Source organism: Rhinoraja longicauda, chromosome 4 (assembly GCF_053455715.1).
Source record: "Rhinoraja longicauda isolate Sanriku21f chromosome 4, sRhiLon1.1, whole genome shotgun sequence".
Taxonomy (NCBI): Eukaryota; Metazoa; Chordata; class Chondrichthyes; order Rajiformes; family Arhynchobatidae; genus Rhinoraja; species Rhinoraja longicauda.
The window spans coordinates 45,136,060-45,160,477 of NC_135956.1; the positions used below are offsets into that span (position 1 = coordinate 45,136,060).

Genomic DNA, 24,418 nt, shown 5'->3' on the forward strand with positions numbered 1-24,418 from the left:
CCTTCTAGGTAAAATTATGATAGACAAAGAAAGGGTAGGCAGTTAGAACCTTTTTCCGCAAGGTGGAAATGTCAGACTAGAGAGCATAGCTTCAAGGTGAGAGGGGTAAAGTTCAAAGGTGAGATGTGAGGCATGGTTTTTTTCCTTTACACAGAATGGATGCCCGAAACGCATCGCCAGGAATGATGGTGGAGGCAGATTAAGAAGATTTTAAATATGCACATGGATGTGCACAGAATGTAGCGACATGGATCACATTCAGGCAGAGGAGGTAAGTTTATACTGGCATCAAGTTCAGCATAGACACTGTGGACAAAAAAGGTTCCTGTGCTACATTGTTCTATGTTCAATATTGTACTGCAGTTTCCTAGCACATCCCAATGACATGCAGATTATAATATTAATGGGTAATAGTAAATCAACACTAGTTTAAGTGAATAGTGGGAAAATCAGCAGAAGTGTTAATGAACAAGTGAGAGAGAGTAGGTTACAGGGAACTGAGTAGGAGAACAAGACAACTCAGAACCAGCATAGCCTTTGGGGGCACATGGCCACCTTCTAAATCAGAAGGAAATGTGGAAATCCACTGATGACACACTGACAGTCACATCTTTGTCTAAGTTAATGTATTTTCACCAGGGTGTCACAGCATCTTGATTTTACAGATACATTTGACAAATAACAAATTTGGCATTAACAACACTAAATATTAAAAATAATCCATCATCTCATTGTTCAGAAATACAGAAGATTTGGCATCTGCTTCACTCCTTAGTCCAGAGTTGGTCCATTAAGCCAGTGTGCTGATTTAGTGTGTTGGTAAGTTGATATGTTCCTGCCTTCAGATCAAAAGTGGCCAATATCAAGTGCCGAGTTCCCATCTCAAAACTGAGGAAAATCAGCCATTTTAACATAATGCTACAGAATCTTGCAAAAAGTTTGAGATACCTATTGTGTTTTTGTACACACATGTATCTGTCCACAACTTTAATATTTTTGACATAGCATTTTGTTACAAATGTGATTGAAAAAGTCAGTGGTCTTAAAATGGGGAGGCTTTGGAAAGGGTGCAGTAGAGGTTTACCAGAATGCTGCCTGGATTAGGAGGTATTAGCTATAAGGAGAATGGACAAACTTGGATAGTTTTCCCAAAAACATGAGCGATTGAGGAAAGACCTGATAGCAGTAGATAAAATTATACCTGCCGTGCAAAGGGTAGACAGTCAGAACTTTTTCGCCCAGGGTGGAAATGTCAAAGACTAGATGGCATAGCTTTAAGGTAAGTGGACCAAAGTTTAAGGAGATGTGTGGAGTGTTTTTTTTAGGCAAAGAGTGATGAGTGCCTGAAACACACTACCAAAGGTGGTGGTAGAGGTGGATACAATAGTAGCATTTAAGAGATTTTTAGACTGGTACATGGATATGCAAGGAATGGAGAGATATGGATCTTGTGCAAGCAGAAGAGATTAGTTTATCACAGCATCATATTCTGTACTGACATTGTGGGCCGAAGTGGCCTGTTCCTGTGCTGTACTTTTTGATTTTCTATTAATTGCATAATACTTTACACATTAGGTTCTCGAGCATAATACACTGAGCATTATTAATTATTACTCGATGACATTTCAACATATTTTCAATTGCACATGTGAAACCAGATTGCACTTTTTGAAAGTCATTGAAGTTACCAACTCCATCCAGAACCTTATCAACCTGATGTATTAACCCTTGATATCTATGGATGCTGCCGAACCTATTTTCAGCATTTTCTGTTTTATTTTAATGACTATTTTAATTTCTATCCACCTGTGAAGGTCGGCTATATTTTATGAGTAGAGTGGTAAAGTTTTTAACATACTGTCCTGAAATGTAAATATATTTGGTGGTGATGAGGTTTCAATACTTAAATGTTTCATTCCTTTAAAAGTTTAATATCTTGTGAAAAATGTGCTTAACATCCAGATTCTGCAAAACAGAAACACAAAGCCCAAATTTATCTTTTGCCATGTGTTAAATCCATCAATTTAAAAATAATTATACTTCAAGTAAATAGTATTTTCATAACGCACTTTGGAAAAAGAAGCCAGTATTGATAATGTCTTGCTTTTTGTGTGGAGGATTCCACTATACCTACTCAATAATAGTTTCCCGATCTGCAATATCACCAAGCACCATGCGCTGGATGATGCCATTGTGCTCTTCATCAGATAGATTCTTGTAAGAGACAAGAGGTACATTGCACTTCGTTGCAGGTGAAGGATCAATTCCTAGCAGCCAGCGGTGATTCTCAATCTCCTCCAGTGAGGCTCTTCGTTTTGGATCTCTCTGCAGCATGCGATTGATAAGACTGATGGAAATAACATTAAAAAAAAATCATTTAACTTGTGCCTGTTTAAACTATTTAGAATCACTGCCTTCAGTGATTGAGAGGATAGGACCTCTAAACTAATGTTTTTTTTAGACAATAGGTGCAGGAGGCCATTCGGCCCTTCGAGCCAGCACCGCCATTCAATGTGATCATGGCTGATCATTCTCAATCAGTACCCCGTTCCTGCCTTCTCCCCATACTCCCTGACTCCGCTATCCTCAAGAGCTCTATCCAGCTCTCTCTTGAATGCATTCAGAGAATTGGTCTCCACTGCCTTTTTAAGAGCCTTAAATGAAACTAGATTTCAGGAGTTCTCAAGAAAATCTGTGTTCAATGTTTTATTCATCACCATTCCCGAGAGACTTACTTTACTGTATTAAATGGATATGTGTGCCCAAACCTGCCATGGGCATAAGACATAGGAGCGGAATTAGGCCATTCAGCCCATTGGGTCTGCTCTGCTATTCAATTAAGGCTGATCTATTTTTCCCTCTCAACCCCATTTTTCTGCCTTCTCCCTTTGACACACTAACTAATCAATAAGTGAGCCAACATTTATATATAAATGAAAAATAATATCTTTAAGGATATCTATTGACATCATGTCATAATTATTCTTAAATTATAGTTTTGTAATCTCCTTGTCAAGTTGTACAGATGTGTCGCAGATGTTTTAAATGTAGAATCTTATTTTATATTATTTAGAAGTAAAGATTTACAAAATAGTATTCATAAAAATGCAGCTGATTACTTACTCCTTGCATTCTTTGGAGACATGGGCTGGCACTGTATACTTGCAGTCCATAATCATGGTGAGAGTCTCACTGTCATTTGCCTCTTGAAATGGCGGCTGGCCACATACCAACATGAAGAGAATAACACCCAGGCTCCAGATATCTGCAAAAATAGTGCACAAAAACGTTAAACTGTACACCTACATTTAAAAAACACATCCAAATGTCTGAATTTGATTTTTAAATTTTGATAGAATTATGCGCTTGGATTTGTGTAATATTTGCCTAAATACACATTCCAAAGTTACTCCATTACATTATTATTCCATAGATACATAGACAACAGGTGCAGGAGTAGGCCATTCGGCCCTTCGAGCCATTCAATGTGATCATGGCCGATCATCCATAATCAGTACCCATTGATTCCAAACATTGTAAACTTTACTTTGCAGTAAAAGGGGCCATTCCCTCTTAAAAGAAATTCACAATGTTTACATTAGTTATCTTTAAAGTTAAAAGTGAGACAATTAGTTCAGAATATCTGCTCCCTCTACTTCTAGCAGAAGCAGATCTAAAGGTCTGTGATACAATTGGACTGCTTCTATTTTGTTCCAGGTTCATCCAGCGTACAAATATTTATAGTAATAGTATTTGCACGTTTCCACCCCTTCCCCATTAGGTTTTGATTTCAATATTTGTTAATTTGCTCAGCTGATTAAGTTTTCTTGCAATTTACTGTAATGATTAATTTTATTGACATCTGATTATAACTCTCCAATGATCTCTATGTTAATGGGAACCAGGAAAATACTTGAGTTGAGACTCCTATAGCAGTAATAGAGGTGCAAGAACTAACTTACTGGGTCTGCTTGCCAGTTTAAAAATAAACACACCTCCACTCAAATTTAGTTTAAATTGATATCAATGGAAATAAGGCCCCATAGCAGAAGCGTCCACGTCACGGGGCTGGAAACTCGAAGTGTCCTGAGCTAATTCTGCTACCACCATCGTCTACTGTACAAGTGATGACTCCCACTGATTGTCGCCGGAAGCTTGCGCCCTTTTCAGGACGGACGATGACAGTGATGCAACATTTGAAACATAGATGATGGACACAAAAGAATGGAATAATAAAACCAGACACAGCTGTTCTAGTTAGTTTCCCACCAAACAAGAGGCTTAAATTATATATTTGTATCTATTATTCTAAAATCTGACTCTTGCATGAACTGAGAGTTAGTTTCCACAGGCAACTCAAATGCTCAAAATAGTTGTTTCCTGCAATATGTCCAGAATTGAACGTCTCAGACAGATGGCATTAGTCAGATTAGAAATCTGGATATTTTCCAATATTTTTGTTGCATATACACGTCTTGCAAGTGTTTTGTTATTCTTCCGAGTTTATTAAATATGGAGTCTCGTATGAATCACAACTTTGACTGTAAGAGTTAATCTTATTTTTAAAATGCTCAGAATTAAAAATGAACATTGTACTTATTTACATCTGTAAAGGGAGATGAGGAGGGGAATAATATTCATATTTCTGGTGTATGGCCATTCTAAGAAATGAAAACTGAGAAATAAAATTAATCCTTTCACAGTATTGGCAAAATAAAGGATAAAGAGAAGACAACCCAGGGTCATGCATGTTATGTTTCCTTCCGGGGGTTCCACTGCAGCAGACGCCTTCCAGACGTGCCACTGAGAAGCCGAGGCCAGGGCCTCACCAGTCGACGAAGCCTGTAGCCAACGGCCCCTGGGTCTGCGGAGACTGCGGCTAGGGCCCGGGTCGGAGCCATGGAGGCATCTGGAGAGGACCCTGAGGTGATAGTTGAGAGGCAGTATGGCAGTCATGTGGAAGGGGGGACTGCGGTGAGGGAGGGGGGAGAACAATGGCCAATATAGGACCCAGCCTGGGGGGGGGGGGGGGGGGGGACCGTGCGAGAGGAGGCGGAGGTGTGGAGAACAAAGGGGGAGCTGGCGCGGGGGTACTTTGTAAGCACCCTTTATGGTATGCAAGCAAAGAATTTCACTATGACAATAAAGTATTCAATTCAAATCAATTCAGTTAATGGGGTAGAGATTTTCCTTGTACAATATTATAGTTGTTGGCTGCTGTATTAAGCGTCCAAAATTTAGTGCTATTGAATTTTGGAAGCAGAGCACACCTCTAAATTGCCCCCCAAAAAATCAGGTTTTGCACAAAAACAAACGACACATTTGTAACCCAATGAGTTAACAAAACTCAATGGTCATTTTATTTTAAAAAAGGATACTTACAAGTATATAATGTGCAAAAGATTACCTTGTTTAGTCAGTGGAAAGCATTATAAAGGACAAGATGATAAGCCAAGGTAGAGGTTTGGTGAAAATAAATTTATACTTTTAACAAAATGATAGGGAGATTTTTAATAATGCCATATAGCATAGAAACAGACCTTTAGGCCCAACTTGCTCATGTGTACCAAGATGCCCCGTCTAAACGAGTTCTACTTCACTGCATTTTGCCCATATCCCTCAAACGTCAATTAATACTCTTTTGAACTTTTACAGGTGTACAATAGAGAGAATATTAACTGGTTACACCATGGCCTAGTTCAGCAACTAAAACTCCCAGGAATGAAGATTATAAAAGGTGGTGAACACTGCACAGTCCATGATGGGTATTGACCACCCCACCATCGAAGGGATCTGCAAGAGTCACTGCCTCAAAAAGGCAACCAGCATCAGAGACCCACGCCACGCTCACATTTCACTTATGCCATCGGGAAGAAAGTATAGGAGCCTGAAAACTGTAGCATTCAGGTTCAAGAACAGCTTTTTCCCTACAAGCATCAGGTTGTAAACATTACAACCTCCAAATAGGCTCCGAAATATAGACTTGGGTGCATTATTTTTGACTGCACTACTATTGTGTTTATTTGTTTTTTTATATATATACTGAACTTTTAAAAATGTTTATTATAGGTTTTACAGAGTAATAAGTTTACATACCTGTTGTGCTGCTGAAAGTAAGAATTTCATTGTTCCATTTCGGGACATATATATGTGTATAAATATGATACTGGAGAGATTTTTTAATGTTATTTTTATTTGTATGCAAACGTGTATTCTGTTTACTTGATGGGAAAATTTTACTTGTGTGTGTTACTTCATAGAGCCATGTAATACATAATATAAACTTATGGTTCCAGACTTTCCTCAACTTTTGTAAAATTAAAATTTGTATTAGGTTTCTACCGATAATTGGACACGAAAATGTGACATTTTTTACACATCGTAATTTATGTGAAAATATGTACCTATCGTAATGGCCTACATTTGTCAAGACAATTTTTTTGAGGATCTTTGATATGCCTTTCCAAACCTGACTTTGCTTGGAGAAATTAGTTGCACATATTCATGTGGGAGAGTAAAAAATATCATGCTCATGTATGTAACTCATCGCGTCCTGAGAGTTACGTACGTAAGATGCCGTTGGAAATCATAAAAAATGAATATTTTTCAGATCGATATTCATTTGTTTCCATGATGCTCAAGCCAATTAAAAAAAATACATGTCCAAAAATTCTTAACTCAACATACTTTAAAGCAAAGGAGACATACTGTGCTTACTTTGTGCTTACTAATCCAATTAGCTACTCTCTGGATCCCTGCAATCCAACCTTCTAGAACAGTCTACCACAAGGAACCTTATCAAAGCCCTTGCTGAACGCCATATAAACTAGGAATATGGCACTGTCTTTATCAACATTCTTGATTACTTCTCCAAAAACTTTAGATTTGAGTCAGTCTCCCATGAAACATGCTGAGTATCCAAATCAACCTGTTGATCCAAATGAACGTCCGTCTTATGAATGTATATCTTATCCCTCACAATCCTCTCCAGTAAGTTTCCCACCCCAGACATCCGGCTTACTGCTCTTTAGTTCCTAGGTTTTCCTTCGTAGCCCTTCTTAAATAGAGGCACAACATTAGACACCCTCCAGTTTTCCGGCACTTCACCCACATCTCATAAGGATTCAGATATCTCAGCCAGAATTCCTACAATTTCTTACCTAGATTCCCAGTGTCCTTGGATATCTCTGATCAGGCAGGAAGATTTATCTACCTTCATAAGTCTTAGGGCATCCAGCACCTCCTCGACTGGAATACTGACTATCCTCAAGACATCTCAATTAACTGCTCCAAGTTCCCGAGTCTTTATTTCTTTCTCCATAGTAAAAATGGACAAAAAATATTCATTGAGAATCTTACCTATTTCATGCGTCCACTTTGGTTTCTGAGGAGATTTATTGTCTCTCTAGTTACCTTTTTTCCCTTAATATAAAATCTTTTTGGATTAATCTGATCTGTTGGACATATGAAGAAAGATCAGAAATATTCAAGGACACTGGGAAACTAGGGATCGTTAAAAAAATTAGTGTTTTTAATAACGAGGAGGGTGGTCCTCGGCACCAGAATAATCTTAAGAATTGGTAAAATAGACAGATCAATGGCAGAAGGAATTCAATAGACAATAGGTGCAGGAGTAGGCCATTCGGCCCTTTGAGCCAGCACCGCCATTCAATGTGATCATGGCTGATCATTCTCAATCAGTACCCCGTTCCTGCCTTCTTCCCATACCCCCTGACTCCGCTATCCTTAAGAGCTCTATCTAACTCTCTCTTGAATGCATTCAGAGAATTGGCCTCCACTGCCTTCTGAGGCAGAGAATTCCACAGATTCACAACTCTCTAACTGAAAAAGTTTTTCCTCATCTCCGTTCTACATTGCCTACCCCTTATTCTTAAACTGTGGCCCCTGGTTCTGGACTCCCCCAACATTGGGAACATGTTTCCTGCCTCTAACGTGTCCAATCCCTTAATAATCTTATATGTTTCAATAAGATCCCCTCTCATCCTTCTAAATTCCAGTGTATACAAGCCTAGTCGCTCCAGTCTTTCAACATACGACAGTCCTGCCATTCCGGGAATTAACCTAGTAAACCTACGCTGCACGCCCTCAATAGCAAGAATATCCTTCCTCAAATTTGGAGACCAAAACTGCACACAGTACTCCAGGTGTGGTCTCACTATGGCCCTGTACAACTGCAGAAGGACCTCTTTGCTCCTATAATTCAATTCAACATTCTTGCTATTGAGGGAGTGCAACGTAGGTACACGAGGTTAACTCCCGGAATGGCGGGACTGTCATATGTTGAAAGTATGGAGCGACTGGGCTTGTATGCACTGGAACTTAAGGATGAGAGTGGATCTTATTAGACCGTGGGCCGAGATGTCTTTTTGTTTCATGTCATGACCTACATCCCATATCGACCTGTATTTATAACATAGTGTAAAAATATTATAGAAATTATATCTGAAACTCGTCAAGAACAAAACTTGCACATGTTTTTAAAATATGGAAAAACCTCAAAAATCTTATCAATTTTCCGAGTAGTAATTGTCCAATCAAAGCACGCGCTTTGTTTCAAGCTAGCTAGGCAGGGATCCCACTGGGATCATGGCGTAGAGTATTTCGTCTAAACTAAAGCAAGCAACTCCCCTCTGAACTCCCCAAAACCTGTCTCCCATCGACAAAGCTCAAGTCAGGAGCATGATGGAATACTCTCCATTTGTCCAGATGAGCACATCTTCAACAATACTCAAGAGCCTTGATACCAAACAGGACATAGTGGTTCTCTTAATTGACACCCATTCACATTCATCCACTCACACCACCCTGACACAGAGTGGCAGCAGTTTGCACCATCTACAGAATGCTCTGGAGCAAGTCATTGAAACTCTTGAGAAGGCACCTTCCAAATCCATAAGGAGGATTAGGGCAGCTAAAGCATGGTGACACCACCACCTGGAAGTTGCCCTGCTAGCCAGACACCATCCCCACTTGGAAACATGTCGCTGTTCCCTCACTGTTGATGGGTCAAAGTCCTGGAACTCACTCACAACACAAGGATTGCAGCGATTCAAGAAGGCAGCTCACCTGCACCTTCTCAAGACCATTTAGAGATGAGTAATTCAATCCTGGCACAGCCTGTGATGTTCACATCCCTTGAATGAATGTTTTAAATAAAGAGTGCATCCACCGATACCAATTTAAGAACGCGAATTCACAGATGAAGAAGTTCTCTGTCCAATTTCGTTTTCATATCAACACAAACACAATATCTCTGCAGTAAATCCTGGCAAAACCCTGCAGTGCGTGTTCAGACTTTTTCTAATTAGTTTAATTAATTAGTGTGCAAATTTTTGCACTGACGAGTTATGAATTCCTTCTCAATGATTTTTTTAATCTAAATCTGTGCCAAATTTCAAGTAGATAAAAGAGATGGGTCACGAAAGTCGAAGTCTAGACATATTTTCGATATTGTATTGAAACATAAGATTATTAAGGGATTGGACACGCTAGAGGCAGGAAACATGTTCCCGATGTTGGGAGAGTCCAGAACCAGGGGCCACGGTTTAAGAATAAGGGGTAGGCCATTTAGAACAGAGATGAGGAAAAACTTTTTCACCCAGAGAGTTGTGAATCTGTGGAATTCTCTGCCTCAGGCGGCAGTGGAGGCCAATTCTCTGGATGTTTTCAAGAGAGCGTTAGATAGAGCTCTTAAAGATAGCGGAGTCAAGGGATATGGGGAGAAGGCAGGAACGGGGTACTGTTTGTGGATAATCAGCCATGATCACAGTGAATGGCGGTGCTGGCGAAGGGCTGAATGGCCTACCCCTGCACCTATTGTCTATTGTCTAATTCTGTGAAATGCAGTGTGATGTATTTCAGAAGAGCATTAGTTAGTGCCTGGTAATGTACAAAAATGCAAAGATGTAAGGATCCTAGTAAGTATTAAGGAACTTAGGTGTACATGTCCAAGGATAAATAACACAGGACAAAAAGGTCCTATTTCCTAGTTATATAACTATGTCAGTTATAAAGCAGTTTGCCTTACCTGGAGAAAGGGAAATTGTGGGTTTAGCGTTAATAAAATACATCGTTTATTAATAACAGCTCAATTCCACACTGATTAATCAGAACTTGTTCCTTGACTCAGGTGAAGCACACGTTAGCTGCCCACTGCACCTCATTTTTGATCTGGGAGTGTTCAATTCCAATAAGATGAATAAGGCACCAAAGTGTTTGGCATTAAAAACTGAACACTGCATACAAAAATCATGATTGCAACTGTGCTACAAACAAGGGGGAAAAGGTTTAAGAATATTTTCAGAATGTGGGACAACAGGTTATATTAGCTATGTTCAACATTCCTTCCTTTCCAAGTATGTAGTCAGAAACACCCATGGCATCTTAACAAGTTAGGACAGTCATACAGAACAAAAGCTCTCATTGCAACAAATGAAAACATGTCTATAGTACATTCCAACCACACCCCTAACAATACCTCAAGCAAAGACACGTACAATTAGAAATTACATATTTTGGAACCCTAACACAAGGATAAAGTTGAATTTCCTCATTTAGATAATTGGAAGATTCTGGAATTCACTCAGACATACTTTAGACAATAGACATTCAAATAGCATTAATAGACAAAAGACAATAGGTGCAGGAGGAGGCCATTCGGCACTTCGAGCCAGCACCGCCATTCAATGTGATCATGGCTGATCATTCTCAATCAGTACCCCGTTCCTGCCTTCTCCCCATACCCCCTGACTCCGCTATCCTTAAGAGCTCTATCCAGCTCTCTCTTGAATGCATTCAGAGAATTGGCCTCCACTGCCATCTGAGGCAGAAAATTCCACAGATTCACAACTCTGACTGAAAAAGATTTTCCTCATCTCAGTTCTAAATGGCCTACCTCTTATTCTTAAACTGTGGCCCCTTGTTCTGGACTCCCCCAACATTGGGAACATGTTTCCTGCCTCTAACGTGTCCAACCCCTTAATAATCTTACTGACATAGACAGGAGTAACATCCCGTTTGAATAAATAACCAATTTTATCAAATTTCATCATTACCACCCCTACCAGCCCTTTTGTAATATCCGAGCTACGATATTCCAGTAAGTGTCCTCTAGACCATAGGCTTTTAATAGTGGAATGTAACTTATTAGAATCATATTGTACGCCACACTGAAGCCTAAATGCACAATTCCCTAGTGCTTGTGTAACTCACCGGGTCAGGCAGCATCCCTGAAGAACATGGATAGGCCGAACCCTTCTTCAGACTGCATTTTATTTAAGCTAAACCCACAAAATGTCATCTATCCATGATCTCCAGAGATGCTACCTGACCCGCTGAGTTACTACAGCACTTTCTGTTTTTGTAAACCAGCAACTGCAGTTTCTTTTTTCTCGCAATAAGCAGCAATATTTCACTACTACTTGTTCGTGCCCACCAATGACATAGACCAAGATCAGCTTTGTTAGCATTCTGGCAATTGAGCATGTGACCTTCCAATTTATGTGGCTCAATTATTTACCAGGAACAGGACCAAGTACAGCTGAATGTGTTCCCTTTTCAATTTCTTGCTGCAAACAAATGCTCAGATCCATCGAAAAACAGGTCAAAGACAAAGATGTAAACACGATAGCCAAAAAGTAATAAGTAATGGACTTATTTGGGCAGGTGATTTAAAAACTCATTTATAACACATGTGCACTTTACACTTCGTATGCAAAATTTGGTACAAAGATCACAATGGGTGAACATTTTCTGATCACCAAGTTAATGAATGGAAATATTTGTTTACTAAACATACACTTAAACAACACGAATGGTTTCTGTTAAAATTAGAGCATACTACTAAACAAGAGCATACAACTAACTACACAATCATGTTAGCAATTGCTCTACTGAAGGCAATACATCCTCCAAGCAATTAATCTGCAGCTACAGATCAGTATATTAATCTAGCTTGATCTTTAAAATATTGCAAAGAAATCCAAAGAATGTTGTTGTTGTTCATCCTTCGGGTTCGAATATGACCACAAGTTCACTTTCAGTTGGAGGATTGGTGACTGTGGGTCCGGAAGTGACTGTTGAGGTCAATCTGGGCCCGAAAGGCACGCCCACACGTGGGACACAAGTGGATGGGTGCAGCAGTGGAAGTAGCCTTGCGCACGGTGCGTTTCCTCTGGGCCTCTGCAGTGCGTCTGTTCTCTGCTGCACGGGCTCCTGTGGTGAGCTTGCTACGCCAGGTTGGACGGTCCATAGCAAGAGACTCCCAAGTGCTGAGGTTGATGTCCAAGTCTTTGAGGTGCACTTTGAGGCAGTCCTTAAACCGTTTCTTCTGTCCTCCTACTGAGCGCTTGCCCTGACACAGTTCTCCATACAGAAGCTATTTTGGCAGTCGACTCTCGGGCATTCTGACGATATGGCCTGTCCATCTGGCTTGGGCTTTCCGTAGGAGGGTGTGGCGCTGGGGATTCCGGCCCGTTCCAAGACCTCTGTCGGGAATTTTGTCCTGCCACCTGATGTGAAGGAGTCTGCATAGGCAGCTCAAGTGAAAGTGGTTGAGTTGTTTGGCATGTCTGCTGTAGACAGTCCAGGGCTCACTGGCATAGAGAAGAGTGGAGTACCACTGCACGGTAGACCTTCAGCTTGGTGGTAAGGCCGAGTCCTCTCCGCTCCAAAACATTCTCACGGAGTTGCCCAAAAGCAGCGCTGGCCTTGACAATCCTGTTGTTGACCTCAGCGTCAATGTTCACCACTCTCGAGAGTGTACTACCCAGATAGGTAAAGCTGTCGACTGCCTGTAGATTCTGCCCCTTCACCATGATGTGTGGTTCCTGGTAGGGCTTTCCAGGCGCGGGCTGGTACATAACCTCAGATTTTTTGGTGCTAATGGAGAGACCAAAGTTGTCACAGGCCTGTGAGAAGCAGTCCATTTCATGCTGCATCTTCTGCTCTGTGCTGGCGTTGAGGGCGGTCATCAGCAAACAAAAAATCTCTGATGATGGTCTCCCTCACCTTTGTAACAGCTTGCAGGTGCCCGAGGTTGAACAGCCTGCTGTCAGTCCTGTACCTGATGTGTATTCCATCCTGGCAGTCATGGTAGGCATCAGTCAGCATGGCAGAGAAGACCATGCTGAAGATTGTAGGGGCAAGAACACAACCTTGCTTCACGCCGTTTGTCACAGGAAAGGCTTCCGACTCGTCTCCATCATCTAGCACTTTCACCATCATGCTGTCATGGAACTGCCAGACAATCGTAATGAACTTGCTGGGACAGCCAAACTTCTGCATTTCAAAGAATAACATCTACTCAAATACTGGACCCATTCAAACTATTGCTCAATTGTGCTTGGGTTCACTGCTAAGTAAAAAGACAGACTGGCGGAAATACAAGATAGTTCCATTTTATAATAGCTACTGCATTTAATATTTTTAATTCTAAAACAGCATGATCCAACAGCATTCCTCAAATATATCTGTACCCCACAATAATGTTTCAGTGGTTATAATCAGTGAGAACAGACGTCACGTTGTTTTGTAACTGACTTTTCAGATCAGCAGAGAATGAAGAGAACAAACATGCGCTAGTTATAAAATTATCTCAGTTATAAGGCAACACAGATGACCAGACCAATTTAGAAAACTGATGGATGCAAGCTAGATTGACCAGTCAAGTGTAGTCTGAACCAAATATTTGACCTGAGGCAACTGTTTTATTTGCTGAGCGCATACAGCTGCAAAAATCTAAGAAATAATATTCCAAGCAAAGCTTCTAAACAATCTTTAGATTTCATATAACCTAATATTTTAAGACCATATTAAAAGTTGATCAAACAAGTTGCAAACAATTTTTACTTAGTTACAATCTTGTATAATCAACATTCTCAGAAATCTCAGAACTTCAAAGCAATTACATCTTTCCTGCAATGCAGTAGTGACCAGAACTGTCTGCAATGCAGACGCTGTGATCTAAAGTGTGTACAAAGTTCCATCATAACATCCATTCTATAATATTCTATGCTTTGTCTGTAAAAGGAAAGCAGCCTGGATGTTTTGGCAACTTTATTCATCTATTTATCTTTAGGATACGTGAATGTTTATGCTAGGGTTCTTCGGTTCCTTCATTTTCATTCATTGTATATTTCTTTGCCTTCTTTCACTTCTCCCAACACAGTTTAGAACTTTCCTCCTCATAATCAATTGTTTTATCTACAAAGGTATTTATTCTGGTCCTACATACACCTCTAAACACCGGGTGGCACCACCAGCAGTGGCTGCCTCACCAACAGTCTGTCTGTTCTTTCTTCTTTTTGTTATTCTTAGCACGTGTTAAAAAGTATGTTTTAGTGTACCTTGGTTTATTTTAAGGGGGGGGGGGACGACTTTTTTTCTCAATCTCTTACCTCGATGGAGATGCGATTTTTTACCGTATCATATCTCCGTTCCCACTGCGGCCTAACATCGTGGAATTGGCGGCCTTTCCTGGAGACGGATGGGCGTTCCAAGCCGCGGGAGTCTGCGGGACTTTAACATCACGGAGCTTGCGATCCCTTTGCCGGGGATTGAAACTCCAACCGCGATGCTGTGGAGTTTAACATCGTGAAGCCCTCTGGTCAGAGGAGGCCGACTTGGGAGCTCCATGCAGCGGAGAGTTTCAACCACCCCGACACGGGAGTTTCAATCACCCCAAAGGGGGGCTTCGATCATCAGCTGCAAAGGCTTTGATGGCCCCGACTGCGGATGGTTTGAGGAAGCAGATTGAACTTTATTGCCTTCCATCACAGTGAGGAATGTGGAATTCACTGTGGTGGATGGTTATGTTAACTTTTATGTGGTTGTGTGTCTTGTTGTTTTTCACTTAATAAAGCTGTATGGCAACTCAAATTTCACTGTACCTTATTAATTAGTACATGTGACAGTAAACTGACCTTGAAATCATCATATTATAAAAAGTACAGTACTGACTCCTCCTACTGATAATGGCCTTCCAGCCATTAGAAACACTTGTAAAACATTACCCATCGCCTCCAACCACAAAAAATTGAACCAATTGGATCCACTCCCCTTTGAATTTTTTTTCGATCAACCTGCCAAGTGGGATCTTGTCAAAAACGTTCTACACTTTTTCAATATGAGGTACCAAGGAAAGTTAATCAATTAGTAGATATGACCCCCACCTTAGCTGATTGCTGCTGTCTCCAAAAAGCTGTCTTTCACAATGAAACCATACCATTCCTCAGAATGGATTCCAAAAAGTATGCCCAAAGCCAAATTTAAAGCAATTGGCCTAGTTATTTTTGCTACCCTCTCTTTTTCTCACTGTTAAGTACACTCTTCAATCATTTTCTTCATCCAAGGTAGATCACATATTTAAAACAGTTGAAAAAGGAAGCTGGGCAAGTCGTTGCTTGTAGAAATTTCTAATTTGGAGCATTAAATGGGGACAGTACTACCAGCCACCATAGTTACAGGTTGCCGATTGTCTTTCATGGTTAAACGTATTTCTTGGAATTTTGAATTTACCAAATTGTTCCCATTTCTCATTATCAGAAAAGACTGAAGAAGCATCATGACTGAAAATGGAGGCAAACATGAAATTAAAGATTTTTTTTATCCCCCCCCCCCACGTAGCTTTTCAATAACCAGAAGCACTACCAAATCAAAACTGAACAGCTCCTGATGGTTAAAGTGATTTTCAAATCACAATTTAAAAAATCTTAAAAGCCCACATTTGAAAGGAACATACCTACTGCAGGTGCATCATATTCATCTCCAAGTAGAATTTCTGGTGCCGAATATGCAAGTGACCCACAGCTTGTTGTTAACTTCTTTCCAGGTTGAAACTTGTTGCTAAACCCAAAATCTGTAAGCTTTACAATTCCTTGATGTTCAAAGAAAACAACATTTTCTGGCTTCAGATCCCTGTGAACAACATGCAGCTTATGGCAATAAGATATGGCATGGACTATCTGTGCAAAGTATTTTTTTGCTTGTTCTTCACTGAGACCATCTTCATGTTTCATGATGTGATCAAACATATCACCTCCATCTCCTAATTCCAGAATAAGATAAAGTTTTGTTTGAGTGTCAATTACTTCATATAAACGGACAATGTTGGGATGCTGCACCAGTTTCATGCATCGGACTTCCTGGAACAAATGCCCTGTAGCAACAGCGTCAAGTTTGGTTTTATCGATGACTTTCACTGCTACTTTTTCTCCGGTGAAAACATGCCGTGCTAATTTTACAACAGCAAAATGACCCCTGCCCAATGTTTTATCTAAATCATATAGCCCAGCAATTTTTCCATCATATCCACGTTTAAAACCTGCCATTCTGTTTGTAAAACCAGAAGTGGAAGAGTTTATATCCAGTTGTAGATAAAATCTGTTAGTTTGCAATCATTTCAAAATGTCGAAAGGACCCATTTTTTCTTGCTGTTTATTATGAACCCTGCAATACAAAAGGAAAACATTGTTAATTCATCTATTCACATGTAAATACTGTTGCAGTACTGTAACAGCACAATATCATCAATGTCTGCAATAGAAACATCAAGTCATACAGAAGGGAAAAGGGAATGACAGCACTGTGAATTACCACATTGCAATTCCAAGTTAAAAATGTTATGCATTTTTCAATTCATTGTACTCTTATCTGAAAACAAGAGAATGTATGTCACAATTATGTATTTTACAATGTTTATACTTGCACACAATGAAATAGTGCCCAAAGAATTACCTGATCAAAGTTTCAATCTGATCTATATTACTGACAAAGCTTCAAAGAACAATAGTGGGTAGACATCCAGGGCAGTATCAGTTGCTGAGTGGATGGCCTTGATGCCACCAGGGAAAAGCCTCAGTGAGCAGTCATTCACGATGTGTGGGATGGTCTGGTCTGGATATCTGCAGTACTAATGCTGTGTAAGTTCAATCCTATCTCTCCTCAGCAGGCACCTCAAAACTATTCAGATTTACCACCCGAGGGGAAGAAAGTTCACCTTCATCCTGAGAAACTACTCAAAAATAAATGAATTTATAATCCTAATCACTTACCCCAGCAGATGTTAAATGTTAATTCACAAACAATAGAATGTGATTCGATACACGAAAAATAATATTTTGGAAAAAATATTTTGGAACAAAACTTTAATCCAAATAACCCCATTAATATTTTTTCATGCAAATATCCATATGAAGAGACACTTCAAAACATCCTAGCACAAGGCTAGTGCACTGATTTAGATCGTCCATCCCAAGCACCAATAGCTCCAGTCAGATTGTGTCCTAATTTACAAGTCTCTTCTCAATCTCACATATCTCATCCTTTCTTCGTCTGAAGCTCTGCCAAACAGTTTTTTCCCCTCGACTCGTTTGCACCCATTCCTGTTCCTCAGTGTCTTTTTTCTGGAATTATCCCCACAACAGCAAAATTTTGTACTATCAATTCTGTAAGATCTACCGATCACCAGGATCACTCCTCTGACGTACCTTGCATCATTTACTGCGGTAAATTACAACTGCCAGAGAACAATTGGGTATGGGTTTTTCCCCCCCATAAATCTTTGCAACACCTTCCAAATCAGCATTGCAGAGAACCTAAAGTTAAAGGTTGACTGTATTAATCTAAGACTCTAAATCAAAGACAGACTATCATTTGTACTGACCTTGTTTATTTCCTTTGGAGTATCTAATATCTGTCAGATAGTAAATGGATTTCAAATTAATAACAATTAAAAAATGAAGAATTAAAGGATATTAAAACAATTCAGATTTACCACCTGATGCTTGCTGTGATGTCACTTGCCTTGATAAAGATCAGTTCTTAGCAAAATGTTCACATCACCAATGATGTTTTCTTTTTCAGATTTTACAATTTAAGATTTCAGTTACTATGAATAGTGTTTAGATGCCACAGAACCTACCAAGAATAAGGAAAGTTCCCTAATGAATATAATTTGAGAAAATAACTGCATCAAGCAGTCTTGCACAAGTGATGTAGAAACACCAGAACCACATTTCCTTTGGTTTGTTTTTCTGTTAAATTCGTCATCTGTTATCACTTTGAATTTCCTAACTCTATAGTTATTTAACCTTAAAAAGTTCTTCCACTAAAAGTGCTATTTAGCACAAATACTAAATGGTATAGCACTCAAATCAGAAATGGAATTTTTAAATCAGTCATGGAGTTATACAGCATGGAAATAGGCCCTTTCGGCACATCCTGACCAAGCTGCATTCCTTAGCTAGTCCCATGTCTCTCTAAACCTTTCCTATCCATGAAGCTGTCCAAACGTCTTTAAATGTTGTAAATGTACACACCTCTATCATTTCCTCTAGAAGCTTTATAATCTTCACAAAAAAATTAGCCAAGCTTGATGCAATTCATGTATTACCCAAGAGTCAAGCAATTATCATTATACTAAAGTTGGCAAAATAATGAGATTTGTCTTAAACTCAAAGAAAAGCCTGTGGCAGCTCTTAGCATATATGCCACATATTTCACAAGTTATAGGAGTAGAATTAGGCCATTTGGCCCATCGAGTCTACCCCGCCATTCAATCATGGCTGATCTCTGCCTCCTAATCCCATTTTCCTGCCTTCTCCCCATAATCCTTCTTGACACACATTCTAATCAAGAATTTGTCTTATCTCTGCCTTAAAAATATCCACTGACTTATTGCCACAGAGGGCTGTGGAGGCCGAGTTCCACAGATTAACTACCTTCTGACTAAAGTAGTACCTCCTTTCTAAAAGAGTGCCCTTTTATTCTGAGGCTATGACCTCTGGTCAAAATATCAAAATAGTTTGCATGTTAAAGTGTGCATAATAAAAGATTTTAAAAGTTTAATGTCTCTGTAAAGTAACATTACAAAGCCCAATTGAAATTTCACATGACAATTTCAAAACACACGTCAGAATTTTATTCACAAGAATCACTAAACAACTCCATGCTCTCAGATTAAAAGTGTACAATACGAGATTAATTATTATTTTGCCTGATAAATATCATCATTATGAAAGATAAACTTGGTCTCCTGACCTATTCTGATGAAATGCAACACTGAAATTTTCAAAATTATTCCCATTCCCACTCCCAAAATTATTCCCATTCCCACTGCAGTCCGTCTGTCTTTTGTGTTTTTTGTTGTTTTTGTCTGAATTGTAGTTTTAATATGATGTAGTGTTGTATGTTATGTTTTTGGGGGTGGGGGGGTGGGAGGGAATGGGAACTGTAAAATTCTCTCTCCCGAACGGAGACGCGACCTTTCTTTCTGTGTCGTGTCTCCGTTCCCGCTGCTGCCTACCATCGGCCATGCACCTGGGACCACCTGGGGCTCTGGTTCGCAGAGCCCATGGCCCGGACTCACCACCTGCGGCGCTGGCTGCCTGCGGATGCTGCGGGAACGGCTGCGACTCGTCTCCGGAGGCTCCGGCGCGGGCCGCGTGGACGTCGGAAGCCCCAAGGCCCCTGGGTGGGGGCCGACATCGGGAGCTCCGGCAGCGGCAGAGGCAACGTGTTCGCCCGCCCCGAATCGCGGGGCTTGGGTCGGCCCGCCGCGGACCTTTCACCGCCCGGCGGGGGCTGGAATAGGCCGTGGACCTTTCACCGTCCAGCGGGGCTTCAATGTCGGGAGCCCCGACCGCCCCGACGTGGCAACTCCAACAGCCTGACCACGGGACAAGACGGCAGGGAAGAGAAAAAGACATTCTGGCCTTCCATCACAGTGAGGAGGGGACTGGAGGAGACTCACTGTGATGGATGCTTCTTTTTGTTTGGTGTTAGTTGTGATTGTATGTGTTATTGCATTTTTTATTGATTAATCTTATTGGTCTTATTGTTCAACTGTGGGTAATGTTTCATTTTACTACACATTTATGTGTATGTAACAAATAAACGACTATTGACTATTGACTTAAATGAACTGGATCAATTTGTACCATGTGATGTGTTGTCCAAATTTTCATCATCAATACTGTAGCTTTCAGAAATGTTCGAGAAAAACTCCTCAGTAAAGATTTTTCACAAAATGCAAACCCTCGGGCATCCAAGGAAGGACAAACGTACAATCATATCATATCATCATATCATATATATACAGCCGGAAACAGGCCTTTTCGGCCCTCCAAGTCCGTGCCTCCCAGCGATCCCCGCACATTAACACTATCCTACACCCACTAGGGACAATTTTTACATTTACCCAGCCAATTAACCTACATACCTGTACGTCTTTGGAGTGTGGGAGGAAACCGAAGATCTCGGAGAAAACCCACGCAGGTCACGGGGAGAACGTACAAACTCCTTACAGTGCAGCACCCGTAGTCAGGATCGAACCTGAGTCTCCGGCGCTGCATTCGCTGTAAAGCAGCAACTTCTACCGCTGCGCTACCGTGCCGTACTTTAATCATATTAAAGTACAAGAGTGTAAGAATAGTAGACCACATTAAAAGAGCACACAAGATTCGCCATGTTTTCCACACCATCTTCTCTCCTTCAAGGTTCCATGTTCTTAAAAATGTAGAGATTTAACTTGGCCCTAAAAGCACGTTGTCCAGGGTGCATATGTGTACATTATACCATGGAATATTTACACAGATCTGACTACAGAATTGATTTATGAAATCGTCACACAATTTTGTCATTTGCCAGTGAAGTTGTATGGACATTAGTCCACATGATTCCATTTGAAGTTGGAAACACAATTTAAAAATAGCTCCCCACAGGTTACACCAATTCAATATGCCAATCCTGTAGCTAAATCTTTGTAAATATTCTGATATGATGTACACTTATGCACTCTATTCTATAGCTTTCTTATTTTCTGACATTCATTTTGACAACAAATTCACCAAGACTAAACAATATTTGAGGCTCAGTTTTGTTTACAATCCTATAAATAAATGTGCAAATATCAAAAACAGCAAGACTATAAATATAATGGGGATGAGATTTGAAGAAACAGAGAAGCTCAAAGTATGGAACCTTTAGAAAAAAAAGCACTTGATGGTGACTGATTATTACTCTTCTTCAAAAGATCTTGCTCAGGCTCCATCGTTATCATTGTATTGCCTACTTTCCTTGACTCTACTGATTGTTTTATTTGCACACAAATGTAGATTTTTAAATATTTCTGCCAATGCATACCATTTACTGAAAGTTTTATCTATTTTATGTATGCATGGTTTCAGAATTTCTGTTGTTTTATCACGTGAATTATCTACTTTTCATACCAGGGACAACATTATAACTCAACATTCTAACTATACGGCCAAAATATTTTTAAAGTGTAAGTGTAACTTTGCGACAAGCAGGTGATATCACTAAAACTGCACAGAAAGCATTTGACAGAAAACTAATGAGGAAAAAAGGTTTGTTACATACCATGGTTGAAATATTCGATTATGGACAAGCCCAGGTAGACTACAGTGTAGAACAGCTTGCATACGACCAAACCTTATTTTAACACACGATAGACACAAAAAGCAGGAGTAGCTCAGCGGGACAAGCAGCATCTCTGGAGAGAAGGAATGGGTGACATTTCAGGTCGAGACCCTTCTTCAGACACGACCCGAAACATCACCCATTCCTTCCCTCCAGAGATGCTGCCTGTCCCACTGAGTTACTCCAGCTTTTTGTGTCTATCTTTAGTTTAAACCCAGCATCTGCAGTTCCTTCCTATATACTTATTTTAACACAAACTACTGCCAGAAAACTATATCCTAACCCCCAAATCTTTTTTGATTATTTTTCAAATTAAAGCCACTGGTACATTTGTGAAACTGATCAAATCTTCATATTTAATAAAAGGCAGCATAGTTCAGCCATATCTGAATGATGAACAGATCATTTACATTTCCATTGCTCACTGATTAAACCACAGATCGCTCCCTACCTTTTTTCAGTAATTTAGCTGAGAATGCATTCCTAGCCTCATAACACAGATGCTGAAGGGCTATATTGAGTGCCGTTTCTTTCATTATTTGATTTGACTTTCGTGTGAAAATCTTTTTGGCATTGGTGCAATTATACAGCATCATCGGCTGAAGCAAACAGTAGATGAGCAAGCCTTTTCTTACAACTGGGCTGAGCCACTATATCTGCTGGTTAAAGGATGTCGTCAACAATCAGTAACAACCATACAAAAAGGTGTTTTGTTTTAAAAATAAATCACCAGTTGCTTTACAGTTGCACCAGAATCCTATGTTTATACAAAAGAATTGTTCTGGGGTTACATGAAGTATGGAAGGTGACAAATATGCAACATCAGTGACATGGATCAGGAGAGATTCACTACTCTTTTAAAACTGAGACTGCAATGTAATTAAATTCTGTCGCCTGAAAAGGGCACAAAACACATAACATGGCATGACTGATGTAACATTTGAATTACTGTAAGTAATGCACCAGGAAAATTAATAGCTGATCACACAACAGAATTAATGCCAGAATTAATGACCTAGAAAATGTCAGTTAAAAAAAAGTACACTAATTTTATGCAGAAAACATCATATTCATTATAAGCATTTGAAATATGATAAATTCAGAATGATTCACAGCAATATCAAAAACTAAGCAAGCTGTTAAAGTTGCAGGCTTTAAAGAAATCTCAAAGGTAAGAATGATTTGTTAATTTACCACTGTCTGTCATGGTTGAGCATGAACATTTCAGAGTTCAGGGTCTTATCAAAGGAAGGTATCACCAATAGAAAAGGAAAAAAATTAGGAATGTCCAAGAGAACAGAAGAATTGGAGATAACGTTGAAAGATATTGTGAAGATTGCAGAAGAGAAAGGATAAGGCCAGCAGGAATTTAGAAGAGAAGATAAACTACTGTACTGCTTAACCAGCAAGCAATGTGGGTCAATGAGCATGGGTTTGATGAGTGATCAGGGATCGGTACCGCTTAGCATTAGTTGTGCATAATTACATGAAGAGTAGGACAAAGGAGGCAGGTCAGTAATGCAATGTATTAATCAGGAGAAAATAATGGCACAGAAGATACTTTCAGCAGATGATGAGCCAAGGAAGACGAAGGTCAGCAATGCTATGCTATGAACCGATGCTATGAGTCAGACTCATCTAACAGATTGGGAACGTATAGAAAGCAAAAAAACTGCAGATATTGGAAATCTGAAATAAACACAGAAAGTGCTGAGGATACTCTGTAGGCATCCGTAGGCCGATGACTATTATTCAAATGTTTGCCTCTTGTATCAAGACAAGCTGTATTTAAAGAAAATGAAATCTTTTCATACGTTTTCGTTATTGTAATGCCTGGGCCAGCGATTGGATGGGGTAAACGAATCAGTTAAAGGGTGCCATATAAAACCCTGTATTATGGGTCCCTCCGCTGAGTTACAATAAGCCGGGAGGAGAGACCCAGACCGCGGCCCCACCACCTCCCGTGATCGCACTGGTTGCCGTGGCGACCGGAGCCTCCGGGTGCTCCGTTGCCCGCGGCGCAGGGGCCGTTTCAGGCCCCGGATGGCGAGTGCCTCTCTCTCTCTCGGGTAACGCTTGGTGAACGATGGAGGCGGCGATGCCCTCTCTCCCCCTTCCCCAGAAGCAAAAGGCGCTGTTTCAAAGGCTGCAACCGAGCAGGAGATGCGAGCAGAGGTGATGAGGAACGGCACTCTCCCCCTCCCCCCCCTCACCTGGCTCCGAGCACAGCTTCGCGCCCACTCACCTGAATCGAAGTTAGCGTTTCCTCGATTGAATCCTCTCCCGCTTTAACCGCCCAACGGTCCTAGGGAGGAGCAAAATGGCGCAGGCAGGTTCCCGGCCTCTGATGCGAGTTGTCTTAATTCCTCACCGGCACAATCGCGCCCGTCCGCCGGCCGCGCAAACGGGCAGCTGCAAACACAGGAGAGCGCTCGAGCAACATGCGCACCGCTCCATTGCGCAGCCCGCTCTACGTCAAAGGCAGCTCGCGGCGGCGATGAGGCTGTGACGTGTGCTCCTATACGTCACAGTGTGGTGGGTTCGGGCTTTAAGGCTTGGGATCAGTGTGGAAGACAGGGTAACAGGTTTAGACCAACTAACCGGTGGCCAAGGCGACGAGTACAGGTTTTGCCTTTGCACGCTTTTTGCATGAATCACCTTTAACTATCATGCGGAAGTCAGATAAAATCTGCAAAATTATGCCAATCTTTCACAAAACCCATTTTCTGTCAGTAAACGCCAAAAGGTTGATTTAAAAAATAAAAATGCTTTCTGCTTTGTCCGCAAACGTATATACAAGTGTTTTATGGTAAAATGGCAAAACCAAAAACATCGTTCATGGTGATTTTCAAAAGATACTAGACCAAGTGGACCCGTTGGGCCCAAACCTCCTGCATTGGTGCAGCACCCTCTCCTCCTCCACCCCCTCCCTCCCCCCCCTCCCCCCCCCCTCCCCCCC

General features: G+C 40.7%; 1 protein-coding gene across 3 annotated transcripts in view; it reads right to left on the minus strand.

Moving 5' to 3' along the window:
* snrka (SNF related kinase a) overlaps positions 1 to 23,926 on the minus strand; it is a 32,134-nt gene extending 8,208 nt beyond the window's left edge. Inside the window, exons 1-4 of one of the 3 annotated variants that reach the window (XM_078397650.1) lie at positions 23,705 to 23,926; positions 15,761 to 16,467; positions 3,124 to 3,265; positions 2,135 to 2,347 (exon numbers count right to left, since the gene is read on the minus strand). In XM_078397650.1, coding sequence (XP_078253776.1) covers positions 2,135 to 2,347; positions 3,124 to 3,265; positions 15,761 to 16,349 — 944 coding nt within the window. In that variant the 5' untranslated portion in view covers positions 16,350 to 16,467; positions 23,705 to 23,926. Of the gene's footprint in view, positions 1 to 2,134; positions 2,348 to 3,123; positions 3,266 to 15,760; positions 16,468 to 22,653; positions 22,742 to 23,704 lie in introns of those variants that run through there. The other 2 variants (XM_078397652.1, XM_078397653.1) reach the window with 2 other exon arrangements.
* Positions 23,927 to 24,418: the final 492 nt, after the last annotated feature.